We start from the raw sequence: 21,694 nt of genomic DNA, 5'->3' as shown, positions 1-21,694 counted from the left end.
AATTTGATATCCATATTTGAGTCGAAATGTTTGAGTTGCCATCCCTCCCCTTATGAGAACATTACCCTAGGAAGAACATTACCAACAGGAACCCAGAAGGGGCAAATTCCCACACATCAATGAGTGCTTTTCGATTCAAGTTTAAACTCAATGATAAGGCACCTTTTTTTTATTAGCCGAGTCCGAATGGCGTCACCTCTTTGGGGCAAAAATTTTTTAAATAGCAATGAATGGCATTGTGCCTCGCAAATGTCGCCAACATTAAGAGGGGATACACACTGCTTTGTCCGATGTTCTCCAGGAGGGCTAGAATGGCACGTCATAGGCGTCATAGGTTACAATGGCACGAATTCGATATCCGCATTCAGGGCGAATTGTCCCCACCCTAAAAAGATATTAGAGAGTTAAAGAAGGCGCAGCGGAGTGGGCCCGGTGCGGCTAGTTTTCTATAAAGATGGGCATTCAATCTAAATATAAAAATTTTTAAAACTCAAAATTCAACTAAAAATATTTTTTGGCAATTATGTTTTTTAACCGTCTTCTTTTTTTTAAAGCTTGATTGTTTTTTTATTTCATTATTCCGCTGCAAGTTAACAATCAACAACCATTTCAAAATCACGTGGACATTGCCGGCATCACAAACTTTTCATAGCGCTGTCATCGCAATGCTTCCGTTCGTTAATAAGCGACCAACTTATTTTGCTCTGGGCGATCTAATTAAAAATTAAATTTGACATCATTTTGCAAACTCAAAACTATCGAGTGTGAAAAATCTGACACGAAAACCCCAAAACAATTCAAATAAAATCATTCATGAAAATTTTCATAGAACAAACATACATCCGTGGATACATAATTCGAAATTTTTATTTATTTTAATTAAACAACCATCTAATTGTGAAAATAATAACATCATTATTTCGATTTGGGGTGGGGGGTTGGGTACAACTAAAGCATAATTATCACGTGGTTGAGTGGCGTGTAATTCAATTATATGGTGATATACAAAAGCTCATTTCCTTTTTTTTTTGGCCAAAAGTGTAGACCTTTGTTGTCAGCCTAATTAGCGATTAAAAAATTGTGTTAATAATCCAGTTAACATAATTTTGGACATTTGTATAGATGCCCGGCAGGTTATGTTTGCCACCACAGCCATTACTTCCACCTGAGGTGATGCCAAATTGAACGTAACGCATTTGACGATGCTCATAGGGCACGGCAGCGAACAGCGGTCCCCCAGAATCGGCGCGACAAGTGCTGCGCTTGTCAATGCCCCCGGCACAGAGATGGGCTTCATTGGTGATGGTGTCTTGTTGAAAGGCCTGCTGGCAAAATTCAAGATTTTGTAGGGGTATTGTGGCCTTCAGAAGGACATTGGAGGCATAACCTGTAAGAAAAATTGAAAATAAAAATTGAGATAAGATTCAAGGAGCAAAGCTATAGGAAAATAGTGAACATAAATGAAGCAAAAAATTCACTCTATTGCGATCATATGAAATTCTTCTTATGAGGCATTTTGAATAGAATGGACAGTTTCTCAATCGACTACCTTACAGAAAAGACTGCTTGGAGCGGCTGATGGTATTTGTATGGAAGAATTAGTTCCGCTTTATCTGACTGTGGCTTGAGATATCTCCAAGACGTTTTGACAGAGTTAATAAAAGCTGGATAAAAGCATAAAGTCGTTTTCGACCTTTTGCGTTTTCCACCTTTTGCGCACCACAATTCTTTCTCGTTTCATGGCTAAATATAGCTCAAAGTACCCATTTAAAATTTTGATTTGAATTATAATTATTGTTTCAATCATAAAAATTAGTTCCGGGAAAAACTCATTTTGGCTTTGACCATACACGTCATTTAGAAGTAAACAACTAACCGTTAGCCAACGACAATTACCCCGTTGATTTCCACGTGGTGTTTGATGGATGAGACAAATCGAAACTAAGGTTAAAGCACAAAAAAAACAAGTAAAAAGAATAAAGGGCCGAACTCTGGATATCCACCACCTAGGGTCAATCCCATGGCAGCCGGTTGTACGTACCGGATTGACCGCCTCAGTGTACAACACACTGCTACAACAACAACAACAACAACAACCACCTAGGGTATATATGTAAACCACCTTTCGTCATAAGCCGGTGAAAAATGCATAATATATGCCCCCATAGCAGCTAAATCGAAATATGGACCAAATTCGACACGGATATTGAGTGGTCTAATAAGTGCAAGTCATTGTTCATATGGTAGTCATATCCAAATATAGTTCATGGTAGCCATATCCAAATACAGACCAATCTGAACCATATACGACAGGGATGTCGAATATCAGCGAACTCGAGAGAGTTTAAATCGAGAGATCGGTCTATATGGTAGCTATATCCAAATCTGAACCGATCTGAGATGATTGGCAGAACGTTGTCGAAGGGCCTTACGCAATTCACTGTCCCAAGTTTCGGCGAAATCGGACAATAAATGCGCCTTTTATGGGCCCAAAACCTTAAATCGAGAGATCGGTCTACATGGCAGCTATATCCAAATCTGAACCGATCTGAGCCAAATTGCGGAAAGTTGTCGAAGGGCCTTACGCAACTCAGTTTCCCAAATTTCCGCGAAATCGGACAATAAATGTGTCTTTTGTGGGCCCAAAACCTTAAATCGAGAGGTCGGTCTGTATGACAGCTATATCCAAATCTGAACCGATCTGTGCTATATTACAGAAGTATGTCGAGGAGCTCAATTTAACTCACTTTCCCAAATTTCGGCAAAATCGGACAATAAATGCGCCATTTATGGGCCCAAAACCTTAAATCGAGAGATTAGTCTATATGGCAGGTATATCCAAATCTGAACTGATCTGAGCCAAATTGCAGAAAGTTGTCAAAAAGCCTAACGCAACTCGCTTTCCCAAATTTCGGCGAAATCGCATATTAAATGCGCCCTTTATGGGCCCAAAACCTTAAATCGAGAGATCGGTCTATATGGCAAGTATACAGAAGTATGTCGAGGGGCTCAACTTAACTCACTGTCCCAAATTCGATATAATCGGACAATAAATACGCCTTTTATGGGCGCAAGACCTTAAATCAAGAGATCGGTCTATATGGCAGCTATATTCTAATCTGAACCGATCTGGGCCAAATAAAAGAAAGATGTCGAGTGGCCTAACACAATTCACTGTCCAAATTTCAGTAAAATCGAAAAATAAATGTGGCTTTTATGATCCTAATACCCTTAATCAACGGATCAGTCTATATGGCGGCTATATCCAAATCTGGACCGATCTAGGCCAAATTGAAGAAGGATGTCGAAGGACTCAACACAACTCACTGTCCCAAATTTCAGCAAAATCGGATAATAAATGTGGCTTTTATGGGCTCAAGACCCTAAATCGGCGGATCGTTCTAAATGGGGGCTATGTCAAGATATAGTCCGATATAGCCCATCTTCGAACTTTACCAGCAGAGGGCAAAGTTTCAGCTCATTATCTCTTTTTTTAATGACTGTAGCGTGATTTCAACAGACAGACGGACATGGCTAGATCGTATTAGATTTTTACGCTGATCAAGAAAATATATATTCTTTATAGGGTCGGAAATGGATATTTCGATGTATCTGATATCCAATTGTCGGACCAAGTATTTGGGGGACCCCAACCCCCAAACAACCCTTAAATCGGACATATGTACCGACAATGGCAATATGGGTTTCACATAAATGGTATTTGCGAGTAGATTACGAATTGGATACCCAAATGTGGGATCAGGTTTCTAAGGGTCCACCCCTTCCCCAAATCACCCCCCACTGTACCACAGTGGTGGTGTAGGGTATAAAAAGCGACTAGCTTTGATAGAAGACGCTATCAAATGCTTTGGAGATATTACCCCGTGGTGAAAATAGGGTACTACATTTTTTGATATCTGAAAGGGACCCTCCCCCTTACCCTAATTTTCAGAAACGCCAGATCTCAAAGATGGGTGGTGCGATTTAAGCGAAATTTTGTGTGCTCTCATATAGTACCCTAAAAATAAAAATTTAGTATCCAAATTTCGGATGGGGTACCTATGGGGGCGGCCCCACCCCAAATCCTACCAAATATATATATATAGTCAAATCACGACAATATGGGACTCAAATGAAAGGTATTTAGGATAAGAAAACGTATGTGATATCTAACTGTCGGAGCAAGTATTTGGGGGACCTCAACCCCCAAACAACCCTTAAATCGGACATATGTACTGACAATGTCAATATGGGTTTCACATGAATGGTATTTGCGAGTAGATTACGAATTGGATACCCAAATGTGGGATCAGGTTTCTGGGGGTCCACCCCTTCCCCAAATCACCCCCAAACAGGACTTATTTACTGATCATGGCAATATGGGGCTCACATAAAAGGTATTTGAGTGTAGAATACGAATCTGATATCTAACTGTTGGACCAAGTTGTTGGGGGGCCGCTCCTCCCCAAAAACACCCCCCAAAGGGGAAAAATTTACGACCATAGCAATATGGGGCTCAAATGAAAAGTCTTTGGGAGTAAAGCACGAATCTGATATACATTTTTGGGGAAAAAGTGTTTATGGTCCACACCACCCCATAAAACCACCCAAATAGGATGTATTTGCTGAGCATTGCAATATGGGGCTCAAATAAGAGGCATTTTAGAGTAGAACAAGAATCTGATATATATTTTCAGGGCCAAGTCACTGAGTGGCCGACTCATCCCTCAAAATAGCCCCCAAAACGGTCATGTTTGTCGACTATGGAAATATGGGGCTTAAATGAAAGGTAATTGGGAGTAGACTACGAATGTAGGAGGTATTTGCTCTCCATGACAATTTGGGTCTTAAAGAGAGTGGAGCTCGATATTGATAGTTTTTAGGGTCCATGCCCCAAACCGGACATATTTGCTGCCCTTTTCAATAAGGGGTTTAAGTGAATGGTATTTGAGATTTGAAAACGAATTAGATATCCAATTTTGAGGCCAATGGCAATATGGGGTTCATATATACGATATTTGAGAGTAGAGCACGATGCAAATTTATTTTCAGGCTAAGTGTTAGGGGGACGTCCCCACTCTTCGAAACACCCCTAAATCGGACATATTTACCGACCGTGTCAATGTAGGGCTCAAATAAGAGGTATTGGGGAGTAGAGCACGAAATTAATGCTCACTTTCGAGACCAATTTTCTGTGGGTCTAACCCTTACCCAAAACACCACGCAAACAGCAATGATTTACTGAACATCGCAATATGGGACTCAAAAAAAACCTTCACCGACCGAAATTTTTGGTCGCAATAATATTATGAGTCGATTTAGCCATGTTCGTCCATCTGCTTCGGCTAACCTATATAGCAGTTAGTCGTGCATTGTGCTAGTAAATGCACCAAATCGGTTCATATTTGTATAAAGTTTCAATATAAACCGATATCATATGCGCCTGGAGGGCGCATATGATATACCATTCAGCTCACCTTTTTCGGTGACACCCCAACCGGCAACTATTTGATCCATAGCCATTTGGGCATCAATATGGGCATCCAGAGGCAAGCATATAGGTTTAATGTGACCTAGGATAAAGAAAAAACATGTTGGTCTTAAATTTCAGACATTATGTGGGTGCTACTCACTTTTAAACTGCACGGGACGCTGCAATCTGATCAGAGCAATATCATTCATTAATGGATGACGTTTATAATCAGGATGGGATGTAATACTTTCAACTTCCACATCCTCATAGGGAGGAGCACAATTCGAATCGGAATAAGATTTTCGATAATTCTCACAATCATGTTCATGGCCCAGATCATGTTCACCCAAACGCACTGAAAACCTATAACAGAGGGCAACATATCAAAGGATTAGTTATGAAGAAAAAACATTCCATATTTCCTTACTTACACCTCATTACGATCATCCACACAATGGGCAGCAGTCAACACATACTGATTGCTTATCAAAGTTCCTGCACAACGAAAGCGTTGACGTGACTTGCCACCCCTCGTCTCCAGTAAAACCATCCAGGGAAATTCCGAAAGACGTACCACTTCACCATTTGCTATACGATCACCAGCCAAAGGACCACAAGGCATTGAACGCAGTATTTGCTCGCCCACTGCTGATCGCACATAACTGCTGGTAGGTGGTAGATAATGAGAATGGGGAATATGCGGATGATAAGGCTCCACTATGACTGGATATTGGACATTGGCATCTCTGTGCAGCGGATTTCGGGGATTATGCACAAATGGAGGTGAAGGTGAAGGTTTAGCAATCTGCACTTGTGGCGGCGAGGCATAATATGGGTGGCCCGTATTGATGTCGTAAGAAGCGCAACAGGCATAATGCTGCAGGCAGAGAAACGAAAAAAAGAATGCATTCACGTTTAGAAGTGTCAATCAGCCAGTGGTGGGTGGCAATGTGCCATTGTTCATTGATTAAGAACATCGGTGTGGAATATTTACCACATTGCCGCTAGAGCCACAATGACTTTGTCGTATGTAACGATGAATATGTTCGGGATAGGGAGGTGACCAAGTCTTTAGCAACCATTCTATGCGACGACATTTGGCCATGGGCACACACAGGCCCGGTTTAAAGTCGGGCGTGAAACATCCTGGCATAAAGGGAAAGTAACTTCTTGAGATTGAAAGTAGGTTTGTAGCAGCTCGTTTACCTGTATATCCATTGTTTGCCATGCCATAGTATTGGCCATAGACACACATTACGCCAATGTTGACCAGAACCAGCGCCATTAGCGCTCTTCCCCCTAATCCATGGAACATTTTACGTTTGCGTTGTGATCCCTAGTCCGTAGTTGCTTAAATGAATTATTTGACGGTTTTATGCGCTATTTCTATTTGTAGAACTGAATCCGCAAGAGTCTGCTCGACAATTGATAAGAAGCTCAAATTTCACTTAATTCAATAGAAAATATTTTCTTCATTCTAAGGAGAGTCTAAATTTGAGAATATATTCCAATCTCACTACAGCACTTCCATTGAGAGATGCTGAAGAGTTACAATGCTGTCTATTTGTGGAAGAGTTAATTCTGGGGGCCACAACAAAAAAGAGAATCCATGATTCATTGCAGATGGGAGATTTAGCTGTGTACTTTGAAATTGAATCAATGGGTAGGCAATTTATATCAGAGGTTTAGATTTTAGAGAAATTCAAATCCGGATAATCGGTTATGGTTATTCCATTTAAAGGCAATTCATTTGAAGATATGACACCCATACTATAGCTCACACTAAAACGGATATCATAATAATTAAAAATCTTTATGGTGTTAACAAAAATTGTTTAGCTGAGAAGCGTATTTTTAAACTTTTTTTTTCCTCACCACATTTAGAGCATCATACTCAAGTGAATCATTTGTTGGTACATAAACATATGACACTGGTCATAAATTTTGTTATGGTTGAGCGAAAACTCATTTCTGAGTAAAAAGTTCAACAACATGCAATGGACGTTATTACTAAAATGGTATACCGGAAAGAAGCTGGAGTTTAACACATTAGTAAAGATTTTATTCACTTCGCTCCCAGGCTACGGCGGGACTCACCGAGACCCGGAATCTTGGAATAATGAGGTTTATCGAAGGCTTTTCATTATAGAATTTATGCTAAAGGAAGCCAGGAGGAGCTGCAAACCATTAAAGTCATCCGGACCCGATGGAATATTTCCGGCGTTACTACAGAAGGAGGTCGGATATACGGCGCCCCATCTGGCAACTATTTTCACTATGTGCTTACCACTTGCGTATACTGCGAAAACCAGGCAAAATGCAAGGGTGGTATACTGGGAGAGGAGTCATTTGTCTTATCCTTGGTTTTCGAGCTGAAGAACAGCCATCACAATTTACCTTGCACTAGGTTACGAATGTCATCTGTGGCGCCAAGTCATCTAAGGCGTTGGGCCACGAAGGAATCTCTACACTGAGTTCCTTACAACTGTCCTCAACCTGTATATGAATACTTGTATAGTACCCGATGTCTGGAAGATGGGCACAGTGATCGCGCTACTGAAGCCTGGAAAGGACCCAAGTAAGGGGGAGTCGTACCGACCTTTCTCCTTAATCTCACCAGTAGCCAAGACGCTTGAGGACAGCATGGATTTCGAAGACTGCATAGCACAAAAACTGCTATGCATGCCATCACCGCCCACATTTGCCTCGGCTTCAACCCAGGCCATATGATAGGACGGTCCGCGTCGCACTGGACCTATCGAAGACATTCGAGACGGTCAGCCATGCCAAACTATTTGATACGTCCCCCCAGCTAGACCTGAAACGCTGGGTCGCGAATTACCTGTGTGGTCGCTAGTCATTCATGGAATTAAGGGATAAGAAATCGAAACGCTGTAGAGTTCGCCAATGTGGGTTGATATCTCCGGCACTGTTTAACCTCTACCTATTAACCATTCCAGAAGAAATTGACCTCTCCGGCAAACCAGAGTAGTTTTGGCTCAATTACGATCCGGCAGCCGTCTCAATTCCTGCAGAGCAAGGATGGATACCAATGTGCGGGATGTATGTCCCGATTGTGACCATACGACACACGTCACCTGTTAAACTGCCTAGCCAGACACACGCGTCTTAGACTCAGTTCCTTTTGGACGCACCCCATCTTAGTCGCAGAGTTCTTGGATCTGGACACTCAACAGAATCAAGCAGACGAAAGATAAGAACACAAAACACTACTACAACAACATCCATAGGTGAGAATCGGTCGAACTACCTCGGTGAAAAACCATCCCCCCAACTCCTTCTTATCGAGTTTTGGGATTAGTAGTGTGAATTCAGTCCCCTACACAAGAAACAAGTCCAAGTACTTGGACTCCGGAGACAGTGCCAACTGTAGTGCATTTAAGATAGGTCCCCATAAAATGCCAAGTTTTCGTTTTCTGTTCAACATTAATGCAAAGTCCATACTAGGCACTAGGCAGTTTCTTTAATAAACACTGAAGGAGGTGTGTAATAGTAGAGAGAAATTCCGAGTTGCGATAGCAGCATAGCGTATTCCCTTCCCTTCTAACCCTTCCCTCAATGATCCTTCCCCAAATCGGTAAAGTATCTTACAAAAGTGGCCAACATTAGGAGGGTATAATCACCCATTAAAATTTGGCACAGTCTTGGACTGACTGAATCCTATCTTTGCCATCTGGAAGATCATGTTATACGGATGGATCAAAGCTAGAGGACAAAGTGGGCCTGGGGTCTACATTGAGAACCCAGGGACTGAGATCTGTTTTAGATTGCCTGACCATAATACGGTCCTGCAGGCGGAGATCCGGACGATTACGAAATGCGTGAGGTGTTGTGGTGCTTACGCGAGGACGTCGAGTGTGAAAATCTTTACGGACAGTAAAATGGCCATAAGGGCAATAACAACCAGGACGGTAAGGTCACGAAACAGTTTTGCAGTGTAAGAAAGAGATAAACGCCTTCTCTGTGAATGCCAAAATCCATATCATTTGGGTGTCGGGCTATGACGGAGAGGAAATGAAAGCGCAGACGATTTGGCGGTGGAAGACAGAGGAATGCCGTCAATAAACTTGGTTAAATCGAAGCGTTACGGGTCAAAGCAGTCCGAGTTAAGGCCGTGGACGACGAACGCGCATGTGGAACAGTGAAACAGTCGGTAGGGCGGCGAAAATCCTATGGGGTGATCGGGATCGTCAGAGGACGAGGCTATTACTGAAAGAAAGTAAGAAAGAGGTCAGTATAGCTTTTGCTATACTTTTTTGCTCATAACGGGACACATAAGACTACGAGCTCACTTATACAAAATCGGTGCCGTCACCTAGTAAACACGAATAGTGCCGCGTACTAGGGTATGCCTCCTAACCACCAATCTGCGTATAGTGCCGTATAATAGGGTGTGCCTTCTTGCCACTCTTTTGCCACCGCGACTGAACCCTCACTTTTTTGAACGGAGTACCCTCTCTCACCTCCTTGTGCCTTCACCTAGTAAATATGAATAGTGTCGCGTACTAGGGTGTGCCTCCTAGCCACCCAACTGCATATAGTGCCGTATAATAGGGTGCGCCTTCTTGTCATCGCGCCCGAAACCTCACTTTAATCTACAGGTTGCCCTCTCTCGACACCTCGTGCGGTCAGCTAATAAGCCCGAACAGTGCCGTGTACTAGGGGGTGCCTCCTAGCCACCAACCTGCGTACAGAGCCGTATAATAGGATGCGCCTTCTTCCCATCGCGCCCTCAACCCCACTTTTATCAACGGAGTGCCCCCTCTTGACACCTTGCGCCATAGGCTAATAAACATGAACAGTGCCGTGTACTAGGGTGTGCCTCCTAGCCAATGATTATGCCGTATAATAGGGTGTGCCTTCTTGACACCGCGCCCGAAACCCCACTTTTATCAACGGGATGCCCTCTCTCGCATCTTCGTGCCATCAGCTAATAAACCCGAAGAGTACCCGAAGAGTACTAGAGTGCACCTCCTAGCCACCAATCCGCGTATTGTGTCGTTTGATAGGGTGTGCCTCCTTGCCACTCTCTTGCCGCCGCAACCCCACTGTTATCAATGGAGTGCCCTCTCTTTCCTCCTCATGCCGTCACCAAGTAAACACGAATATTGCCGCGTACTAGGGTGTGCATTCTAGCAACCAACCAACGTATAGTGCCATATAATTGGGTATGTCTTCTTGTCACTCTTTTGCCATAGCGCCCGAACCCCCACTTTTACCAATAGATTGCCCTCTCTCGCCTCCTCGTGCCGTCACCTAGTAAACTCGAACAGTGCCGTGTACTAGGGGGTGCCTCCTAGCCACCGACCTACGTATAGCGCCGTATAATCCGCGCCATCAACCCCACTTTTATCAACGGAGTGCCCCTCCTGATACCTAGCGCCATAAGCTTATAAACATGAATAGTGCCGTGTACTAGGGTGTGCCTCCTAGCCACCGATTGTGCCGTATAATAGGGTGGGCCTTCTTGACACCGCGCCCCAAACCAACACTTTATCAACGGGATGCCCTCTCTCGAAACCTCGTGCCGTCAGCTAATAAACACGAACAGTGCCGTGTACTAGGGTGCGCCTCGTAGCCACCAATCCGCGTATTGTGCCGTATGATAGGGTGTGCCTCCTTACCACTCTCTTGCCACCGCGCTCGAAACCTCACTTTTATAAACGGAATGCCCTCTCTTTCCTCCTCATGCCGTCACCAAGTAAACAGTGCCGCGTACTAGGGAGTGCCTCCTAGCCACCAACCTGTGTATAGGGCCGTATAATTAGGTGTACCTTCTTCCCACCGCGCCCGAAACTACATTTATCTCTATCGACACCCCGTGCCGTTCTCCTGTGGTCCTGAACCGTGTATTACCGTGTACCCCCTTGACACCCATAGCATTCCCCATACTGTACCGCATATTAGGGTGTGACTTCTTGTGTTCACCGTGTCCGAATATCTCGTTTCGCAACGGTGTGAACTTCCGCATCTTCGTGCCGTGAACGCCGGTTAACCCGAATAGTAACGTGTATTCGGGTGTGCCTCCTAGCCACCAATCAGTGTCCAACCGTGTATTGGGGTGTGCTTCGTGTCACCTACCGGCTGTCGAACCACAGTGCCTAACAGTGTATTACAGTGTGCCCGCTCGCAAACCGACCCACCGATCCCCCCAGCGATTGTGCTCCCGAATCACATCCCTCACCTTTTAGCTTTAAGACTTCATCAAGCAAATAAAACATATAAAACGAAATTTAGAGGCTTTTCACTCTCCCAGTCCAAGATCAGATATATTTCTATGACGAACCTTGCCCCTGAGCTGAGCTGAACCCCAGCACACAGAGAAAACTTGTCGTTAAAAGTTGCTTATCATTAAATGCTTATCATTAAATGCTTATCATTAAATGCGCTATGACTGAATATCCGGAGAAGTACATCGCAGCCACTTGCTTGAGAGTCTCAGAGCTAGACTAAGACAGGTTCCACATTTCTCACAATGCTCCTAAGGATTTTCGGGTCCTTAGATAGCATCCTACGGAACCGGGAGGACTCGTAACTCCTTATATTAATAAATTTAAATTTTATTGGAATATTAAAAATAAATTTTATTGAATTAAAGTTCATTTCCCAGAAAATTTCGAAATCATTTGGGGTTAATAAACACCTCCCGTCTTTGTATTATTCCAAAAATTATTGACACCTTAAAGTATGCTACATAATTTTTAACAAAAGCACGAACTCACAAAAAGTGTCTAATTTCCATTGACAATATAACGAATTGTCAACGTGATTGATTGCCACCAACCTTCCCGCCGAAATGTAATGCAAACTAACCCAGAAGAGGAGCAACAGAAGAATAAACATATGACCCAGAGAGCATGCGCAGCACAACATTGATTATGAATGCCGATCACAAATAGTGGAATGCGGTATGGTGATGCAGCCGGCATATCAATGGCCAGCGACAATCGATTGGTCATTCCGTGTTGTGACTTTGAGGGGGCATTGGATAAACTTTCTTCGGAAGTTAATGACAATGGCTGTGGTCAGTTGTGGTCTTAAGCTTAAATGAAACGGTCAAAGTGAATAAACAAAAGTAAAAGTGAGAGAAATTATAAAAGGAAAGATGTTCTTCAAGTGGATATGGATTGGGACAATGTTGCTGATACTTACGAGTATACAGTCCAAGGAGCTTCCAGCTGAAGAAAAGGATACTAAAGAAGCAGATACGAACATGGATACTAAAATGGACAATAATGGCATCGCCACTACCGAGGAGGAAGTCATTGACTTGCCCATGGAATTGAATTCGGCGAATATATCGAAGTTGTATTGGGGCTTCAGTGACATCTTTGGCAACAAGCACAAGGAGACCCCTCTATTTTCTGGGCCTTACAATGATGTACCAGCAATTGGAGGTGACACTGCCTATGGCAGCTTTGATCGTCATCCCTGCCGCAGGGTTTGTCAACAGGGTAAAAGTCAATCCTGTTATTATCGCATCATAGTGCACTACTATCAGACATTGGGTCCCGAATGCCAGAATTGCCTGTACGATCCTAGTACTTGTGAATCGGAGAATTGTATATATGGTGATGGAGTGCCAAATGAGGTGATAGCAGTGAATCGCCAGTGGCCAGCTCCCTCAATAGAGGTGTGTGAGGGAGATACCATAGTGGCGGATGTGATCAACTATCTGAGGGAGGACACCACCACACATTGGCATGGTTTGCATATGTCTCAGACGCCCGATATGGATGGAGTGCCTTTTGTCACCCAATACCCGATTTCTCCAGGAGAGGTTCAACGTTACACTTTTCCTGTGGATCGCAGTGGCTCGGTGTGGTATCATAGTCACATGGGATGGCAGCGAGCTCTGGGTGCAGCAGGAGCTTTGATCATACGCCAGACCAAGGAGAACAATCGCCATGCCAATTTGTATGACTACGATTTGGTGGAGCACACCATGATAATACAGGACACCGTCTATAGTGGAGACTTTACACGTCCCCGTAATCTGGTGATAAATGGTAAAGGCCGTAATCATTTGAACTCCTGGCCCGACAATGACTCCAGGCATCGCTATGAACGCATTAATGTCTCGCCGGGAATGCGTTATCGCATGCGTGTCATCAGCAATGGGGTCTTCAATTGTCCAGTGGAATTTTCCATAGAAAATCACAAAATGCTGATGATAGCCTCGGATGGCAATGACTTGAAACCTGTCTATGGGGATAAATTTTTCCTTACCTCAGCCGAGAGATTTGATTTTATCTTACACGCCAATCAGTACACAGGCAACTATTGGATACGTGTCAAGGGCTATAATGATTGCGAAAATTTGAATCTATACCAGGGTGCCATACTACATTATCGTGGTGCCTCACGGCGGCGTTTGCCAGCTCAGCAGATAACCGAGCTGAGTAATGAAATAAAATCAACAACCTCAGAGGCTCCAGTGGGTATCAATACTTTGACGGAAGTTTCAAATCTAGCTACCAGAGATGAACGCAATGATGTGCCCACCCTGGGCCTGCAATCACTCACGCCTTTGGAGTGGCCTGCCTATACCAAATTCATCACCTACTACATGAGCTTTGGTCAGTTGGTGTTGGACGGTGAAGAGTATTTGCAAGTGGACGAGATCACTTTTGCCTTTCCCTCGGTGTCCTTGCTGCAGGGTCGCCATCTTTTCAATGATGACAATTATTTCTGTAACCGTACTGGCTTCCAGGCTGCTGGTATAAATTGTCGCCGCACCAATTGCGAGTGCACCAATGTTGTGCGAATGCCTGCTTATAAGCCCATCGAATTGGTGGTGGCAAATTATATGAACTCAACGCATCCCTTTCATGCTCATGGTTTCACCTTTCGTCTGGTGGGTCAAGACGTTTTGGGCAACATCAATGATGTGAGAAATGTAAGTTGACCACATGGAAGTGATTTAGTTTAAGGTAATTTAAAAGTTCTATAAAAAGTCGTATCAGCATTCTTAGATGGCCCTGAATTCAGCATAGACTGAAGATGGTCGTCACATATCCTAACCGGTCTCGATTACACATAGCCAGACGCCTTTAGCGCTGCTAGACTGCCCACTTATATCGGAATAGTCCGATCGGGCAGCCACTCCTACATTGAAATCGTTACCAGGACCTTCAGGATCGTAAAGACCTCTGCCTGAGAACGGGTTCAGAGAATGTGGTTTGGTGGCATAGGCTGGGCAATTTAAATCACATACAAAAGGGCTCTAAAGACAATTCTGGATGTCTAAACTTTGGGCATACAGGTTAAGTATGATGTAGCCACTGCGGTTTTGAGATTTTTGATGAAGTCCGAATGGATTTAAGGATTAGGAGCAAGTCTTAAAATTGAGGAATAATCGAAGGGTTTGTAGAATGGAAGAGGTTTCCCGTCAATTTGATGGGACACTGATGTTGTCATCTTTTAGTTGATGGTACACGGATGGATCAAAACAGCGCACAGTGGGAGAAAATCGAAAAAAACTGGTAAAAATATGCCGGGTGAGATACAGAGTGAAAACTTTTGAAAAAAAACTAATTTTTCAGATCAAAGTGTTCTTAAAAACTAAAATTAAATTCTCCCCGAATTTTTTTACGAAACTTCCCAAAATACGGAGTAAAAAAACATGTGCCCAATTGGGCGATTTGTGCTTTGGAATTTTTAAATTCGAGGGGTTTTTCCAATTTTTATACCCTCCACCATAAGATGGGGGGTATACTAGTTTCGTCATTCTGATTGTAACTACTCGAAATATTCGTCTGAGACCCCATAAAGTATATATATTCTTGATCGTCGTGAAATTTTATGTCGATCTAGCCATGTCCGCCCGTCTGTCCGTCCGTCCGTCCGTCTGTCTGTCGAAAGCACGCTAACTTCCGAAGGAGTAAAGCTAGCCGCTTGAAATTTTGCACAAATACTTCTTATTAGTGTAGGTCGGTTGGTATTGTAAATGGGCCATATCGGTCCATGTTTTGATATAGCTGCCATATAAACCGATCTTGGGTCTTGACATCTTGAGCCTCTAGAGTGCGCAATTCTTATCCGATTGGGATGAAATTTTGCACGACGTGTTTTGTTATGATATCCAACAACTGTGCCAAGTATGGTTCAAATCGGTTCATAACCTGATATAGCTGCCATATAAACCGATCTTGGGTCTTGACTTCTTGAGCCTCTAGAGTGCGCAATTCGTATCCGATTGGAATGAAATTTTGCACGACGTGTTTTGTTATTATATTCAACAACTGTGCCAAGTATGGTTGAAATCGGTTCATAACCTGATATAGCTGCCATATAAACCAATCTTGGGTCTTGACTTCTTGAGCCTTACTTGACTTACTTGTTTTATAATAAAATGTCTGCCAAAAGATGCCCGTACAACCTAGGGCATTGACATTTTGTACTCGATCTTGCTAACAGGCAAGCTCTAATAGCACTAAGCAACAGACCCACATATTGACTTGTTGACTAAAACACGGTTTTGCAAGACCGTGTTTCAAGTCAGGTAGTTTACAGGGATAGGCTTAAATGAACTAAAAGAAGTTAGGTTAGGTTAAAAAGGTAAGGCCACTATGGACATACACCTAAGTCAGTAATCTGCTTTTTGTGCGCTCTAAATACTAAAAGTTACCTCGAAAAAGAAAATCTAAGTCAGGAACTCCGAGCTACTTTCGCATTTCCTACTTGTTTTCCATACAACGATCCGAAGTTGTTTCATGTTTGGTATTGTGACCCCACCTAAGTGCCGGTGTCTGTTAGCCAATCAGTACACAGGCAACTATTGGATACGTGTCAAGGGCTATAATGATTGCGAAAATTTGAATCTATACCAGGGTGCCATACTACATTATCGTGGTGCCTCACGGCGGCGTTTGCCAGCTCAGCAGATAACCGAGCTGAGTAATGAAATAAAATCAACAACCTCAGAGGCTCCAGTGGGTATCAATACTTTGACGGAAGTTTCAAATCTAGCTACCAGAGATGAACGCAATGATGTGCCCACCCTGGGCCTGCAATCACTCACGCCTTTGGAGTGGCCTGCCTATACCAAATTCATCACCTACTACATGAGCTTTGGTCAGTTGGTGTTGGACGGTGAAGAGTATTTGCAAGTGGACGAGATCACTTTTGCCTTTCCCTCGGTGTCCTTGCTGCAGGGTCGCCATCTTTTCAATGATGACAATTATTTCTGTAACCGTACTGGCTTCCAGGCTGCTGGTATAAATTGTCGCCGCACCAATTGCGAGTGCACCAATGTTGTGCGAATGCCTGCTTATAAGCCCATCGAATTGGTGGTGGCAAATTATATGAACTCAACGCATCCCTTTCATGCTCATGGTTTCACCTTTCGTCTGGTGGGTCAAGACGTTTTGGGCAACATCAATGATGTGAGAAATGTAAGTTGACCACATGGAAGTGATTTAGTTTAAGGTAATTTAAAAGTTCTATAAAAAGTCGTATCAGCATTCTTAGATGGCCCTGAATTCAGCATAGACTGAAGATGGTCGTCACATATCCTAACCGGTCTCGATTACACATAGCCAGACGCCTTTAGCGCTGCTAGACTGCCCACTTATATCGGAATAGTCCGATCGGGCAGCCACTCCTACATTGAAATCGTTACCAGGACCTTCAGGATCGTAAAGACCTCTGCCTGAGAACGGGTTCAGAGAATGTGGTTTGGTGGCATAGGCTGGGCAATTTAAATCACATACAAAAGGGCTCTAAAGACAATTCTGGATGTCTAAACTTTGGGCATACAGGTTAAGTATGATGTAGCCACTGCGGTTTTGAGATTTTTGATGAAGTCCGAATGGATTTAAGGATTAGGAGCAAGTCTTAAAATTGAGGAATAATCGAAGGGTTTGTAGAATGGAAGAGGTTTCCCGTCAATTTGATGGGACACTGATGTTGTCATCTTTTAGTTGATGGTACACGGATGGATCAAAACAGCGCACAGTGGGAGAAAATCGAAAAAAACTGGTAAAAATATGCCGGGTGAGATACAGAGTGAAAACTTTTGAAAAAAAACTAATTTTTCAGATCAAAGTGTTCTTAAAAACTAAAATTAAATTCTCCCCGAATTTTTTTACGAAACTTCCCAAAATACGGAGTAAAAAAACATGTGCCCAATTGGGCGATTTGTGCTTTGGAATTTTTAAATTCGAGGGGTTTTTCCAATTTTTATACCCTCCACCATAAGATGGGGGGTATACTAGTTTCGTCATTCTGATTGTAACTACTCGAAATATTCGTCTGAGACCCCATAAAGTATATATATTCTTGATCGTCGTGAAATTTTATGTCGATCTAGCCATGTCCGCCCGTCTGTCCGTCCGTCCGTCCGTCTGTCTGTCGAAAGCACGCTAACTTCCGAAGGAGTAAAGCTAGCCGCTTGAAATTTTGCACAAATACTTCTTATTAGTGTAGGTCGGTTGGTATTGTAAATGGGCCATATCGGTCCATGTTTTGATATAGCTGCCATATAAACCGATCTTGGGTCTTGACATCTTGAGCCTCTAGAGTGCGCAATTCTTATCCGATTGGGATGAAATTTTGCACGACGTGTTTTGTTATGATATCCAACAACTGTGCCAAGTATGGTTCAAATCGGTTCATAACCTGATATAGCTGCCATATAAACCGATCTTGGGTCTTGACTTCTTGAGCCTCTAGAGTGCGCAATTCGTATCCGATTGGAATGAAATTTTGCACGACGTGTTTTGTTATTATATTCAACAACTGTGCCAAGTATGGTTGAAATCGGTTCATAACCTGATATAGCTGCCATATAAACCAATCTTGGGTCTTGACTTCTTGAGCCTTACTTGACTTACTTGTTTTATAATAAAATGTCTGCCAAAAGATGCCCGTACAACCTAGGGCATTGACATTTTGTACTCGATCTTGCTAACAGGCAAGCTCTAATAGCACTAAGCAACAGACCCACATATTGACTTGTTGACTAAAACACGGTTTTGCAAGACCGTGTTTCAAGTCAGGTAGTTTACAGGGATAGGCTTAAATGAACTAAAAGAAGTTAGGTTAGGTTAAAAAGGTAAGGCCACTATGGACATACACCTAAGTCAGTAATCTGCTTTTTGTGCGCTCTAAATACTAAAAGTTACCTCGAAAAAGAAAATCTAAGTCAGGAACTCCGAGCTACTTTCGCATTTCCTACTTGTTTTCCATACAACGATCCGAAGTTGTTTCATGTTTGGTATTGTGACCCCACCTAAGTGCCGGTGTCTGTTAGCCGCGAAAGCCAGGCAATGACAAAGGAAATTCTCCAACTTCAGGAAGATGATGAGCTTCCCCATATGCCCTTCACATGCTATCCCTTGCAGTACAGATTTTGCATAAGTGGGCTCGTAGTCCAATATGTTCCGTTATGATACCAAAAGTTATACTGATCTCCTTCTTACTTGCTTTCAGTCATAGAAAAAAGTCCGCTGAAAATAGCAAACACTGTCTGCTAAAAACAGCAAACACTGTCTGCTGATTGTTATACCCTCCACCATAGGATGGTTGTATACTAGTTTCGTCATTCTGTTTGTCTAAGACCCCATAAAGTATATCTATTTTTGATCGTTATGACATTTTAAGTCGAACTAGCCATGTCCGTCAATCTGTCCGTCCGTCCATCTGTCTGTCGAAAGCACGCTAACTTTCGAAGGAGTTGAGCTAGGCGCTTGAAATTTTGCACAAATACTTCTTATTAGTGTAGGTCGGTTGGGATTCTAAATGGGCGATATCGGTCCACATACTGATATAGCTGTCATATAAGCCGAACTGGGATCTTGACTTCTTGAGCCGCTAGAGGGCACAATTCTTATCCGATTTGGCTGAAATTTTGCATGAGCTGTTTTATTATGTCTTCCAACAACTGTGCTGAGTAGGTTGAAATCGGTCCATAACCTGATATAAATGTCACATAAACCCATCTGGGGTCCTGACTTCTTGAGCCGCTATATGGCACAATTCCTATCCGATTTGCACGACGTGTTTTGTTATGACTTCCAACAACTCTGTCAAGAATAGTTCAAATCGGCCCATAACCTGATATAGCTGCCATATAAACCGATATGGGGCCTTGATTTCTTGAGCCTCTACAGGGAGAAATTCTTATCCGATTTGGCTGAAATATTGCATGATGTGTTTTTTATGACTTCCAACAACTTTATTAAGAATGGTTGAAATCGGTACATAAGCTGATATAGCTACCATATGAACCGATATTGGATATCGACTTCTTGAGCTACTAGAGGGCGCAATTCTTATCCGATTTGTGTGAAATTTTGTATGAGGTGTGTTGTTATGATTTCTAACAACTGTGATTAGTATGGTTGAAATCGGTTCATAACCTGATATAGCTGCCATATAAACCGATCTGGGGTCTTGACTTCTTGAGCATTTACAGGGAGAAATTCTTATCCGATTTGGCTGAAATATTGCATGATGTGTTTTTTTATGACTTTCAACAACTGGGCTAAGTATGTTTCAAATCGGTCCATAAGCTGATATAGCTGCCATATAAACCGATCTTGGATCTTGTTTTCTTGAACCACTAGAGGGCGCAATTTTTATCCGATTTGTGGGAAATTTTGCATGAGGTGTGTTGTTATGATTTTCAACAACTGTGCTAAGTATGGTTGAAATCGGTTCATAACCTGATATAGCTGTCATATAAACCGATCTGGGGTCTTGACTTCTTGAGCCACTAGAGGGCGCAATTATTATCCGATTTGGCTAAAATGTAGCACGAAGAGTTTTATTATGACTTTCAACAACTGTGCCAAATATGGTTCAAATCAGCTGCCATATAAACCGATCTGTGATCTTGACTTCATGAGCTTCTAGAGGACGCAATTATAATCCAATTGGCTGAAATACAATAATACAATCCAATTTGGCTGAAATTTTGTACAACGGCTTCTGCCATAGCCTTCAACATACGTATCAAATATGGTCTAAATGTGTCAAAATCCTGATACAGCACCCATATAAACCGATCTTCCTATTTTATTTCTTGAGCCCCTTAAAGGCGCAATTCTTATTCGAATTGGCTGAAATTTTATACAATGACTTCTACTATGATATCCAACATTTAGTTCAATTATGGTCCGAATCGGTCCATAACTTGATATAGCTCTAACATCATAGCAATTCTTTTCTTTTATCCTTTGTTTGCCGAGAAAAGAACTCGACAAAAGCGATCCATGGTGGCGGGTATATAAGATTCGGCTCGGCCGAACTTAGTACGCTATTTCTGTAATAGCAGCAAAATTAACTACTAACTGACTGTGTTTACTTTGCTTATCATAGTTTTTAATTTTTTCTTTACTTATTCTTACCTTTATTTTCCAGATTCGAGAGCTCGATCTCCGTGGATATCTCAAACGTACTCCCGATAATTTTCCGGCTGTGGAAAAGGATACCATACAAGTTCCACCTTTGGGCTATATAATTATTCGTTTTATTAGTGATAATCCCGGATTTTGGGCAATGCATTGTCACATCGAACGTCATTCATTGTTGGGAATGACGGCTGTTTTGAAAATTGGTGAAAATTATCAGATGAAGAAGATAACACCTAAACTCAACTGTTAATTATACTACAGAGTCGTTAAGTTTTTACATTTCAAATGGTTATAGTTAAATTTAGATCAAGTATTTATTAAATTATTTATTTTGACAATAGCCGTAGCAGATTGACATTAAAATCATCAAAGAGATTTTGATTGGATTACAGGTTTCCAATCAAACCATCAGTGTCTTCAAAAAGTTAACTCCGAAGATTTTTCTATATGGGGACTTTATCAGAAATTGAACCTATGTTTATATATATTTTGTTTTATGAAGAAGTCGAAATGATATAACTTATCATTCCAAATTTCACCGAAATCGGATTAAAAATATGGCTTTGTAACCCGCCAACGGGTAAATAGCTTAACTATACCAAGTTTATGTTTAAGATTGTGGCTATGAATAACAACATACAGACAAGTTTACTCTTCTCAATCGTTCAACAGTATTTGCCATATCCCCTGTTTCAGCCAGAATGTACAATCAAATGCAAATTTGCCCATGAACCGGACAAACTTTAGGAACAGGTGCAAAATTCGGTGGCCTCCAATCAAGCTGATGCATATGTTCCATTATCACATTGTATTAGCCTTAAGAAGCTTAATTGGCAATCAG

General features: G+C 42.3%; 2 protein-coding genes across 2 annotated transcripts; one reads left to right on the top strand and one right to left on the bottom strand.

The window, feature by feature from the left end:
* Positions 1-841: 841 nt before the first annotated feature.
* LOC106086051 (serine protease grass) lies at positions 842-6,904 on the bottom strand. The gene is made up of 6 exons (XM_013250560.2): positions 6,680-6,904; positions 6,468-6,619; positions 5,905-6,350; positions 5,634-5,836; positions 5,478-5,573; positions 842-1,387 (listed from the first exon to the last, which is right to left on the bottom strand). Exons 1-6 carry the CDS (start codon positions 6,786-6,788, stop codon positions 1,071-1,073), a joined length of 1,323 nt encoding a protein of 440 aa, XP_013106014.2. The 5' UTR covers positions 6,789-6,904; the 3' UTR covers positions 842-1,070.
* Positions 6,905-12,599: 5,695 nt separating this feature from the next.
* Positions 12,600-21,253, top strand: LOC106086050 (uncharacterized). The gene is made up of 3 exons (XM_059361713.1): positions 12,600-14,393; positions 16,237-16,890; positions 20,861-21,253. The coding sequence occupies exons 1-3, from the start codon at positions 12,600-12,602 to the stop codon at positions 21,101-21,103; spliced, it is 2,691 nt and encodes an 896-aa protein (XP_059217696.1). The 3' UTR covers positions 21,104-21,253.
* The last annotated feature ends 441 nt before the right edge of the window (positions 21,254-21,694 follow it).

This window comes from Stomoxys calcitrans, chromosome 2 (genome assembly GCF_963082655.1).
Source record: "Stomoxys calcitrans chromosome 2, idStoCalc2.1, whole genome shotgun sequence".
In the NCBI taxonomy this organism is placed as follows: domain Eukaryota; kingdom Metazoa; phylum Arthropoda; class Insecta; order Diptera; family Muscidae; genus Stomoxys; species Stomoxys calcitrans.
The sequence above is the reverse complement of the archived record's forward strand: the minus strand, read 5'-3'. Positions and strand labels throughout refer to the sequence as shown.

What these genes read in the sequence shown, in the direction of transcription:
- LOC106086051 (XM_013250560.2), bottom strand. Translation starts at nt 6,788, where the DNA reads ATGTTCCATGGATTAGGGGGAAGAGCGCTAATGGCGCTGGTTCTGGTC. An exon ending in GGCAAACAATGGATATACAG is followed by an intron (nt 6,620 to 6,679) that starts GTAAACGAGCTG and finishes CCTTTATGCCAG; the next exon opens with GATGTTTCACGCCCGACTTT. An exon ending in TTGGGGTGTCACCGAAAAAG is followed by an intron (nt 1,388 to 5,477) that starts GTGAGCTGAATG and finishes TTTTTCTTACAG; the next exon opens with GTTATGCCTCCAATGTCCTT.
- LOC106086050 (XM_059361713.1), top strand. Translation starts at nt 12,600, where the DNA reads ATGTTCTTCAAGTGGATATGGATTGGGACAATGTTGCTGATACTTACG. An exon ending in ACATCAATGATGTGAGAAAT is followed by an intron (nt 14,394 to 16,236) that starts GTAAGTTGACCA and finishes ACCCCACCTAAG; the next exon opens with TGCCGGTGTCTGTTAGCCAA. An exon ending in ACATCAATGATGTGAGAAAT is followed by an intron (nt 16,891 to 20,860) that starts GTAAGTTGACCA and finishes TTTATTTTCCAG; the next exon opens with ATTCGAGAGCTCGATCTCCG.